The sequence below is a fragment of the Coffea eugenioides genome, chromosome 6 (assembly GCF_003713205.1).
Source record: "Coffea eugenioides isolate CCC68of chromosome 6, Ceug_1.0, whole genome shotgun sequence".
Classification (NCBI taxonomy): domain Eukaryota; kingdom Viridiplantae; phylum Streptophyta; class Magnoliopsida; order Gentianales; family Rubiaceae; genus Coffea; species Coffea eugenioides.
In genome coordinates, this window is record NC_040040.1 from 35,117,591 (window position 1) to 35,129,617 (window position 12,027).

The following is a 12,027-nucleotide window of genomic DNA, read 5'->3' on the forward strand; positions in this document are numbered from 1 at the left end:
TTGAGGTATAAGGCTAAACCATGGCTTTGGTTCTTTTATTGTGGTTTAAGTTGTTGCATCATGCATGATTGTGGTTGGATTAGTAGTGAAACAAGTTGTTATGATGATTTAAAGGTGATATATGTGAGTTAGGGTTTGAGGTACTTGCTGCCTATACTTGCTATATGGATGAGATATGTGGTATCTAAGCTTATATAAGTGGTTTTAGTGATGATTAGAGTAAGAAATCAAGAAAGGCTGCATTGAAAACAAAAATTCCAGATTTCTGGAAAAATTTCCCCTCTTTCTGTCCAGTTTTATTATATCATGTTAGAAGCCGAATTAGCCTTAGGTTAAAACATGAAAGTCATATAGAATGGTATTTTATAGTTGCCTACAAAATTTCAGCTCAATCGGAGCAACGTAACCTGTGAAAAGACCAAAATACCCTCGCTGTTCTAGGTTACATTCCAGAGTTCCGCGTGGACAGTTTAGTCTATTTGGTTGTGTTTATTCACTATAATCCGTTCGGATTTAGCCATTTACCAAAACATAAAAGTTTTAGTACCCTGTCTTCAATTTTTAACGCCACCAAGAACGTATTAAACAGACCTCGGTAGACTGAGATATGGTCATTTGAACGCAGTACGGTTGATTAGCCAAATAGTTGGAACCAGGTTATATGAATTGGGAATTTGATTAGGTTACACTGAAAATTTGACTAAGTGATCTTCATGAAAATTGTAGGCCTTCATCTTAGCTTCGAAATGGTATAAGTTTCACCTTGATCCGATAAGCGTAGCCTCGGATGTGCCCATTCCGCAAAAACCCATCAAAACTGTCTTTTGTAAACGTCGTTTCCGCACTCGTTATTAGCTTGATTTCTTGTTCTTGTATTGTTTTGAGCCTATTGAATGGCTATTGAAATGAAATTGTGTTATGGATAACCTTGGGTTTGGTTGAGTAAAAGAATGAAGCCATAAATGGCTGGAAAATTAGGTAAACACAAAGGGCGTGCTGCCCAAATTTACGCTCGAGGACTAGGGAACTATACTTGCAACTTGTGTAAGGGTTAAGAGTGATTACTACTTGAACCATCTAGGGTACTTGAGTCTTCTTGTTCCGAGGTATATAAGTAAGGACTTGGCCGAACTTGTACCCTTGAGAAATGAAATAATGATTACTCGAAGTATGTTTTCCTTGTACTTTCAACTCGCATGACAATTTCAAGTATAAATGTTACAAAGTTTTACTGTTTAAAAAGCGAGCAAGTGTTTCACGACTACCATCCGAGTGAATTTCAATTTCTTGATTTTTATTGAATGAAACGTCTAAGTTCCGAATCTTAGTCGATTTTCAAAGTTCTTAAACCAAGTTTTATCGCAGATTTGGACTCCAAACCCGGAGTACCACCCAGATGTGATTACTAGAGGCACTATATCTTTTGGTGAGTGCTTTCAAATACCGAATTGAACTTGATACTTGAACTTGATACGTGACCAATATGATAACAAGTTATATACGTGAATTGTTAGGGCAAGAGTGTACTTTATCGCACTTGCCCTTATGTGATATATACTTGTTTATTGTTGCAATTGACTTGATATACTTGTTTATGATGCGCGCACTTCCTGGAATTCCAGAAACCCTGCGGCGAGTTACTTAAGTCGAGCCGGCAAAGGCTTGGTCGATTGGGTAACGAACCCTGGGTCTCTTGTTTTGTCGAGTGGAGTGATATCTCCTCGACTAATCGGTATACTCGAGTATTACCACCCGTGTTTCTTGAGGATTTTGGGCCCAGCTGGGGGTTTGAACGGTGGACGGAGAGTCGTTTAAGTGGTGTTCTACTGGATTGGTTCCTTTACTTGAAAGTTGACGGAGTGTCAACTATTATGTGATCAAGCTCCTGATGATGAAATGGGAAGTTGGCTCCTGAGAGCCATCCGTATCCTTATGTTTTGGAATGATTATTGCTTATTGGATTATTGTTTATTCTGAAAAACATTTACACTCGCTCATTTTGAGATTGCTACTTGAAGTGCTATTGCTCACTTTTATGAACTCTTCATGCTCGTTACTTTGCTATATCGAAAACTTGTACTTATAAATAATGGTCAACTTGCTATTTGGAACCTCACTGGACTTTTAGCTCATTCCACTCCCTTTATTTTCCTTACAGGGGTACGAGCGAGGCGTGAGATATGTAAAGACTAGCGTAGACTAGTTGTTTTTGACTTTTGACTTGTACTCGCGCTATTACTCGAATAGAATGTTTTGTATCTGGATTGTATACACTTTGAACCAGTTTGGGTATATTGAGGTTTTGTATCTTGATTGTGCATCAATGTAAATTATAAGCTTGAATTGCGATGTTATTTATGGTCTATGGATGTATGCATGTGATGCGAGTGAGTGAGTCCTGGCGAGAGTTGGGCAGACGGTCCGCCGAACCCTTTGGTACGCCTTAGGGGGAGGTGGGGTCGTCACAGAGAGTCTTTTAGTTTGTGCACAAGAAAGTCTTTCAAGTTCTCGTACATGAGAATCTTTCAGTACTTGTTTGGGATTTTAGTACTTGCTATGTTTGTGAGGATTATCGACTTTTAGTTCAATGAATTATATTTGAGTATCAACTTCTTCTTGTAAATTACTATATGCATTCTGCTCTTTGGGACAATTTTACAAGTCATTTGGGTTTCTGGTTGATGGAATGTATAGCAGGGAGTACTAATTGCAGGTTGCTTCCATATCAAAAAAAAAAACAGAAAAAAAAAATCCTGGCAATTAAAAGTGTCAGCATAGCTCCGCTTCGAAAGCAACATCTAATGACAAATGGGCATGTCGTCCAAAGCAATGTAAATTGACATGGCTACGTGTCCTTAAAGCAATATATTAAGACACCTCAAAATGCCTTCATAGAATTCGATATACTAGTGATGTACTAATGCTATACGGACACTTTCGATTATCACAAAAAGGTGTTTTTGTTGACCGATGGAATGCTATAGCAGCATGGTTTTCCTAACACATTTGAATGCCGCTAAAGAAATTAGGCTATCCCCACATTGGAAGGGACAACACTCGTCCGAGGTGTGAGGAAAGATAAAATATTATGTTAGATTATTTATACTGACACCTTTAAATGCCGCTAAAGGCCATTTTTTTTGTAGTGGGTGCTACTGGTATGTTGTGTTATTTTCTTTTTGTTGAGTCTTGTTTTGTTTGGTTGCAAATTAGGTACCTCAGAGCAATAATGTGGAGCTAGAACTCTTGACAATGGGGCACCAGTTGAAAGAGCTCTAGAAGGAGGTGGGGGAGGGGATCATCACATCTGCATCAGCTCCAAATCTTAGCAACAAAAGACAGAATGATAAGCACCAAAAAGAGAAGAAAGGGAAATTTGCTCCAACAGTGGTTTATATATCTACTCTTGCAACAAAGACTTCAAAGAACAACTAATGCTTCTAGTTATGCTGATATTCTGCAGTATTTTGTTCAGTACTAGATGTTATTGGCTATTAAGCTGGAATTCTTTTTATACACATCACGTGAAGGTTAAAAATGTTGCATTATCCATTCTGTAAGATGGGTTTGACATTAGCTGATACATTATGCAATGTGCAAGTGACATTTACTGGCTATATGTTCATATTTGCTCAAGTGTTATCAACTATTGTCTATTCTACTTCTGGCTTATTACATACGGCTCAAGTATATTGCATATTGCTCAGTTTATTCGTGAATGATGCAAGTGTTCAAAAGGCTTTGTTGAAACCTATTATCCAAGTATACTTACAAATTTGCGTGGAGGAAACATAATTTCATTGCAAAATTGGGATAATCATACAAAAATTTTGAAGAAACATTCTCACAAGATAGGCTATTCGGTCATTGCACATTGGTAGAATAGCAATAATTTGATATGTGCAATTAGAAGAGACAAACAAGATACAATAAGAGACATTATTGTCATCACTTTCATCAATCCTTTAGTGCCTTCCATGTTGTTGCTATTCATCTTCACCCCCTCTCCATTGTTAGGCTCATAAAGTTCTCGTGATGGACTGTGACAAGAACATTCATTATTGAGTCCATCTCTGTTAATCTGATTACACAATGAAAAAAATGAACAGGAATCAATTTCACAGATAGAAAAAAGCATTCCTTTTGCTGGCTTTTTGGATTCAATAATTTGATCTTGGCTTTGTTTCTAGAAAAACATCTCCGATATTGATATCTCAAATCTTTTACCCACTGGCAAAATTGTTCGAACTTGACATTTTTGGGAAGGCTCTTAAGATTTCTCGAGGTGCACTTTTTGTGATCTATTATTTCTCTTCTTTCCAAAGTTTCTCTCTCTAGTTTTGCATTTCCTATCTTTGAATGAACAACCCCTCTTTTAATGGTTTTTTATTTGGTGACGAAAAAGACTTTTAGGTCAAAAGATGCGGTTTTTTCTGCCACTTGCAATTTCAGCTCATATGGGTATCAAGCATTATCTGTCCAGATGTTTTTCATCTATTTTCCATATCAAATCGGAGTACAAGGGTTACATGGATATTTCCAAATGATAAGGTGGCAAGCTAACTTTTGATGATGCCACAAGGGATTTTTTGGATTTAACCCAAAAATAAAAATAAAAGATTGCCCGCTCCAAGTACGAAGTGCTTGGTTTTCCCTCAAATGTTTTATGAAGGCATCAGATCCATTTAGCAGTAAGTCATTACTCAAATGATGCATGTAAACAAAGAAAGTAAAGTTGTATTTGGAACCAATTTGCCTGCTACAATTGCACATATCAACTCTCACTCTCTTTTTTTTTCTAATGTTTTTGATAGAAATATCAACTCTTTCTTTTTCTGTCTGAAAATGACTCCTGTGAGTATCTATTTTTATATTTATCTAATGCCAAATATTGTGCAATTTACTTTATTGTTTCTTTTTTCTTTTTTCATGGGATATTTGATGAAACAATTTTTCATCAAGTAAGTAACCTTTTAGAGATTGTTTGTAATTAGTAAAAAAGTCTATTCCAATTTTTGAGGCAATTTTGTCATTCGTTGTTCGTTTCTAAGCTAAATGTATATGACGTTGTAAAGAAAATCCTTGGTGACTTTTAAGTGGTTAGTAAGAATAAAAATGTGTTAGTGATATTTCTTTTTTTTTCAATTTAAATTCCATTGGTTATGCAAGGTGAAATGTCCATAGAGTGACTTCTGTTAATTATCCCAAGGTTTGTAACCCTTTTTTCATTCCAAAGAACTTTTTCCGTAAAACGGTTGAAGTAAATATTGCTTCTTTTAAAGTAGAAATTAAAAATAAAAAAATTGCACAAATCATCCCTTACATATTTACTATTATGAAATTTTAGTTCTTCAAAATCAAAATGTGCAATTCTAGTACAAACACAAATACTCACTTTTGGTCCTGCGTCACCTTTCCAATCAAATTTTGATCAGAATAGGTCATGAACCCATCACATGATCAGTTTTTGAAGGGCAAATTTGACAACTCACTTAATGATGATCTAATTTCTCACTTTATTTGCCATTTTCTCCAATTATTCTCCACTAAAACCCTAATTTTGGAAACCCAATACACAATATCCATTTCTTCCTTCCACCAGCATCCTCTGACACCATTCTCATTTCCACCATCACCGCCACCACCCCCAATCCTTTCTCACTCCTCCCCCATCATGTTTTCCCCTTCTCCTTCATTTATTCTCTCTTTCCTCCCACCTTGGTAAATAGGTCTATTTCTTTCACTCAAGTTTTTTAAATTCCATGGAAATGGGTCTTGTAAAGTTTCAAACTTTTGTTGTAATTATGTTGATCCTTCATGTTGTATGGCTGATTTGAGGCTTACTAATGTTCTATGGCCCTATTTGGTAACTCAATTTAGCATTTAAATTTAATGGGTTCATATCTTAACATGCTCAATGTGTTTGATAATTAAAAAATACAACATATGAATTAATTAAGTGGTACTAAATTTTTTAGATAAAACTTGTTACAAAATATAAGTAATAAGCTATTCACTTACTTAATGTGATATATAGTTAAATCTGTCAAATAGTATTTAAGAATTAAATAATTTAATGGATTTAAACTTCAGATTTCAATTTTCAATTTTTAGATTCAAGTTTTATCAAATGCACTTTATGTTTCATGTGGGTTGTTTTGCTGAAAATTCCATGAGTTTTGAGGGAGACAATGAGAAGAAACTGTGGCTATTTTTTGGCCATTTGACCCCCTTTTTGTATATTTTTGCCAAAAATAATGTCAGAATCGGAATCTACATGAAAACCAAGTGGATAGTAAAATTTGAGAAAATTCTATGACCAGAAAGTGGCGACCCCCGGTGAGACCGCGCGTAGCTGTGTTGAAATCTACCATTTCAGCTCCTATGAGCTTTGCAAGAAAATAGAAGGAAGAAGATGATAAAGAAAGGAAAAAGAAAAGAAAAACAAAGAAAGGAAAGAGAAAGAAAAATAGAGATATTAAATTTTTACTGAGACCACTGTTTTGGTTAGTTTGGCATTTGGAGAATAATTGGTCAATTAATAAAACAATGGCTCAACATTGAGTTGTCAGATTTGCTTTCTAAATATTGATCATGTGATTAGTCTATAATTTATTCCATTTTTTACATATTGATCAAGTGATGGATTTGCGACTTATTCCAGCCAAATTTTGACTAGAAAGGTAACAAGGAAATCCAGCTAATCTGGTCATAGACGTAATTTTAGTACATTCATTGCTTGAAATTTTAAGTACTAAAATTTCTCATTTTGATTCTGAGGAATTAAAATTTCACATCACTAATCTGTGACGTAATATGTTAATAACGATCGGTACAATTCTCTCATTAAAGGTTTGAAGGTCAGACGGCAATGGAAACAAAGAAATCCAGCTATACAAACGAACTCATTGCAAGAATATTGACAGGGCCCGCAAAAGTGTGCTTTTTTTGTTTGTTAAGTACTAAAATTTCTCATTTTAATTCTGAGGAATTAAAATTTCACATCACTAATATGTGACGTAATATGTTAATAACGATCGGTACAATTCTCTCATTAAAGGTTTGAAGGTGAGACGGCAATGGAAACAAAGAAATCCAGCTATACAAACGAACTAATTGCAAGAATATTGACAGGGCCCGCATATCACATCCATGGGCCGATTCGGTGGTTGATCGCAGACTGTTCCAGCTAACGACAGGAAAATAGAATGGGCAACATATTGCACAAAAATTTTGAATCCATTGCACTGGAAAATTGCTTCGCCCTTCAAAACCAAATCAAAACATGTATGCCCCATACCTTAGGCATCTGACCGATTTTCTTTTTTTTTTTCCTCTCCTTCATTTTCCATTGTTTCAGGTCCTAAAAGTAGGGGATTTTTTTTATTTCTTTCTAAATCATTTTCATTTTTTTCTTTTTATTCATAAAATAGCAAAGGAAACTATTCTGTTTATGCCCATTCAACAAATAACTTCTCATTAACACTCGAAAAACAGTTTAGATAATCGAAACTGCAATGTCAGAACGGGATCACGCCCCTTCCAGGATGCAAAAGTGGTATATACAAAATCTGCATTGAGCAGCTACGATTAAATACAAAAAGAAAACCCAAAAAAAAGAATAATGTCCTCACAAACTAGCTGCCTTCTCCAGGCAAAAGAATGAAGAGGAAAATCAACTAATGAACTACACCAGTTTATTATAAGAAAACTAAAAGGTCGCAAAAATTAATAAGGTCACATACATTAAGATTTTAGGCTGGAAGCCTGGTCTCATTTTCGCCAGCACTGTTCAAGGATAACCAAAAAGGGGTAATATCATGGTGTCATAACTATCTTCATTCCCCAGAAACATGAAAGAAATACTCCGCCAGAGAGATCTTGAAACTTTCAAGCAATGAGCCCATGCTAAAAGAAACGAAGAACACTTTGATAATGAACACAAGAAAAATACGCAAGTGAAGATACAGCTCTCATTGACACAACAAATTAGTTGGTATGAACTCGACGATCTAATACATGACAGGCAGCTGTTTTTCGGCCCAAGTAAAGAGATGGGCCTTAACCATCCCTGGATGTGTGGAAAACTCGTACAGATGAATAAGAGCCCCTGAGAAGATTGGATAACGCAGCAAATATCAACAAATGTACAAAAATAGCAAAAGGAATATGCAGCACCTACATGGTGAAATTAAAATAGGATCACTGAGACAAGTAACTATGTCAATCCCTGTGATGGAGAGGTTCAGTAACTTCCACTCGAATATTTATACCTCCAGGACACAACAACAGTTCGAAATGATATTCTTCTTTACCCCATTTCACTTATTTCTTTTCAGGCGGCAGAGAGAGGTCGGGTAAATAAGAAAGGTCATCCGTACTAGATCTACTAGCACTGAACGCTCATCTTTAGTATTTTTATCTTTTCCAGAGATTCAAAATTTGTTAGGGTTGGGGGCAAAGCAAATAAAAATATCAATTTATCACCTGCATAACCGAATAGCCCAAGAACGTCCTTGATTAATTTACCTGTAAATTATGCATTTTGTTGAACTTGCCGATGCAATTGCAACAACCAATCAGCATAGCTATTTGTACCCCCGACCTGGTCCTCAACTAGATTAGCAAGCAGGTAGAGACCTTCTCTTGGTTGTTCACCTTGCCATACAAGGTGACAGAGTTGATAATATGATGGGTCACTTTCCCTGTACTTCTTAATTATCCTCATCAGCCTTCTTGACATTTCATTGTCTTGCTCAGTAAGGCAAACCTGGTTCTCACAAAACAAGAAGAGCAGCAAATTCAGGGGGGATCAGAGCCATGAAAAAGGCACAAGCACTGAGAACACACTTTGTAGTGCTTAAACACATTTTGAAAGTTAAATTGCAACAGACTGCAATTTGTTGGTGGTTGTGGCCTGAGATCCCAGTTTCCTACGGGCTACAACTTTGTCAGAAGTAAATGTTTGCTCAGACAACTATTCAACTTTACAGATCCTTTTGAAAGCTCTTAATTTATCTTTTATCTTTTGGCTATTTGAATCACATGCTTTGCTTCATGTCCAAGAAAATTTTGGCTTAGAACAAATTGTCATTAATGTCAACAGCACACAGAAAACAAGGAACATCCGCACAGTTAAATTTCCACGATACTGATAAAAAACCTATTCCTTAGACATGGTAAACTTAGCAAACTTTTTATAGCTTAGAAACATAATCTTCTACTTAAACAAATAAAGATTATTGTAACTTCTAAACACCATATTGGCATCACCATACCCAAAAATCAAGCTGCATAACTATCGTGATAACAATGAAAAATAAAAGAAAGAAAATGTGCTCTTAAATTTAGGACATGAAAGAAAAGAAAATCCTGGCTAAAAAAGAAATAAGAAGAAACAATACATACCCTTGAATAGTCTACAGCATAATCTTCACCAAGTACACTCCTAGCTATATCAGGTGATAGCACTCTGCCAAACCATAAAACAAATCTAAAACCATCATCATAAATATAAATTCCCCTTGAGTCTAGGCTCTCTGCAGAAAGTGGAAGTCTCTTCCAAATGTTCTCTGATTCATCGGCAAAAGATGCCTGAAAATAGGTTAAAAAAAATATGATACAAGGACCAAAACAATTAAAAACACTAATAGCAGGAGTTCACACTAAAATAGCACTGCTTACCTTCAAGAGATACTCATCTAGCCAAATCAGATTTGGATACAGAAGTTTCAACAATTTTTTAACTGGCAAAGCCATCATGGTATATCCAGCAGCGCAGCGTTCATCAAGCTGTGTGTCAGCGTATCCACCACGAAGAGGTGTTGATTTACACAATGCTAAACCATATAGAGCCAATAACTTCAAAGATTCAGGGTATATCATCCTGCCTCCCAACCGATGCTGGACAGCATGAAGGTTTCTATATTCTCTAAGGGCCTTGACAATCCTATGTTGAACAGAAGTTCGAGCGTCTTCCAATTTGTAGGACAATGACTTCTCAAATGCTGTAAAATAAGGTTTATACGAGGACCATCAAGAACAGACCTAAACAACAGGAGAAACCAAGAGGGAAGAGAACCAGTTACCAAGCCTCGAAAGCAAAGATACTACGGCACCAATATCAGCCACGCGATACAATTCCCCTACATCAGCAACAACTGGAGCTGCAGCATTGTGGACCCTGATACGCCTTTCTCCGGAAGATGATGTATACCTAAAAATGGTTAAGAAATACTAGACTGCCTTCAACAGTCATCAAATGCAAGCCGCCTAAGGTCGCAACCAAATAAACAAAATGAACTTCCACTATGACCTAGAAACCATGGAACAAGCAAGTTGATCATGACAGAATGCACAGAGATCCTTGACAAAATCAAGATGTAGAGACCTGAAGATGAACATGGAGGGGAAAAAAATCACTTTATAAAGAAAAAGGGACAGAGAAAATGGAGACTCCAGCAAAAACCTGATTAATACAGGTTTCTTTAGAACAATGGGATTACAGCATATATATACTGCCTTTAGGATGGTTCTAAGATATGTGTCTGGGTGGTTGTTGTGTGTGTCTATATACATGCATATCTATTCATAGATATACAGATATTAGATATATAAATATATAAACACACAAAAACTATTTTGCTATCCATCACTCAATTCCAAAATCAAACATGACTGAGCTCATAGACACAAGCCTGCAGAAGCACAGCAAAACTCATTTTCCAGGACAAAGGATACAATAAAGCAACTTGGAAATACACCGTATCTGTTGTCAGCAGTGTTTCTTCGAGGCATAACTGCATTGCATATGCTTTGTCACAGTCAAGAACTGGAAGTGCCATAAGATCAGTAGATCGCAGCATAAAGTTCCCATGGTAAGAAGTAAAACGCACACCTATAAATGAAAGTGAGATTAATTGCCAGTACCAATGAAGCAACCCATGCAAGAGTAGCCAGAAAAGTCAAACAGAAGTTGGAGAAATGATATTATATCACTTATCAAATAATGAGGACAACTGACCTCTCCCACATCGTATGCGCATAACAGCTTCCCACGCAGTCTCTCTTGTAAGATCTCTACCTAACTCGTGTCTTAGTTTATCTTTGTGAATAGAAGCAACAAAATTTGGATAGTAGTATACCTGTCCACCAGTATATTTTGCCAGAGTTCCTACAACAGATCAGAAGAAAATGGATTGAAATCTTATTTAACAGAAAATGGATTGAAATCTTACTAACAGTTATCACGACAATGATCAAACCTGTACCAAATGTTTGTAGTCCAAGATGCTAGAGAAATTATTGAATCAAACTATACTCATAAGTTCAGCAAAGAGAAAGTGGCAAAGCCATCAACGTGCACTGTATGCCAAAAAATGCAATTGATAAAGGGTAAGGATCTATGCGCTCCACTTTTTACTTAATCTACTCCCCTTCTTGTTTTTTATCATGTGAAAACATTAAAATATGCATGAGTGCATGAGCTCTAAAACCAAAAGTTCTCATACCACCTACAAATACAGATTTTTTGGGTCTTTTCACATAATAAAAACAGAAAGGTGAGTGTATGCAGCTATTAATGGACTGCACAGACCATTAGCCTTAATAAAGCATTGTCAAGTGATAAAATCAACTAAGAGATCTCTTACTACATTCATCCAGTAAAACTTAGAATAAAAGCATACCTAAGGTGGCTATGTCGGTATACTTATCGCTGAATGCATATATATTTACTGCTATCTGAAACTTCGAGAAATCAGCAGCCATCTGTTTATAAAATGGATCTTCTGGAACTCTTAATGTATACTCTTTCTCGGTCCCATAAACACGTGCATCATCTCCACGAAGCCTCAGGCGGCCAGCACCTAGCGATGGCAACGTGTTTTGAAAAATCAACAATTTGCCACCAAGTTGACTCTGGCAATAGAAAGTAAAATTGTTTTATAACAACTGCATTTTTGACAAACAAATTTAAAAATATGAACCAACAATATCCAAAATGAACCACAAAGGCCCACATCGGAG

At 36.2% G+C, this 12,027-nt stretch overlaps 1 protein-coding gene across 1 annotated transcript; it reads right to left on the minus strand.

The window, feature by feature from the left end:
• Window positions 1-7,473: 7,473 nt before the first annotated feature.
• LOC113774108 (protein transport protein Sec24-like At3g07100) lies at window positions 7,474-12,022 on the minus strand. Its single transcript, XM_027318672.1, has 9 exons — window positions 12,008-12,022; window positions 11,688-11,919; window positions 11,024-11,173; window positions 10,741-10,897; window positions 10,089-10,216; window positions 9,685-10,007; window positions 9,409-9,594; window positions 8,530-8,770; window positions 7,474-8,110 (listed from the first exon to the last, which is right to left on the minus strand). Exons 1-8 carry the CDS (start codon window positions 12,020-12,022, stop codon window positions 8,537-8,539), a joined length of 1,425 nt encoding a protein of 474 aa, XP_027174473.1. The 3' UTR covers window positions 7,474-8,110; window positions 8,530-8,536.
• Between the last annotated feature and the right edge of the window lie 5 nt (window positions 12,023-12,027).

Bases quoted from the DNA above. Each gene is read 5' to 3' on its own strand.
- LOC113774108 (XM_027318672.1), bottom strand. The intron at 10,217-10,740 runs GTATCCTTTGTC...AACCATTTTTAG, and splicing joins TATTTCCAAGTTGCTTTATT to GTATACATCATCTTCCGGAG. The intron at 8,771-9,408 runs GTATGTATTGTT...TGTGAGAACCAG, and splicing joins ATGCTGTAGACTATTCAAGG to GTTTGCCTTACTGAGCAAGA.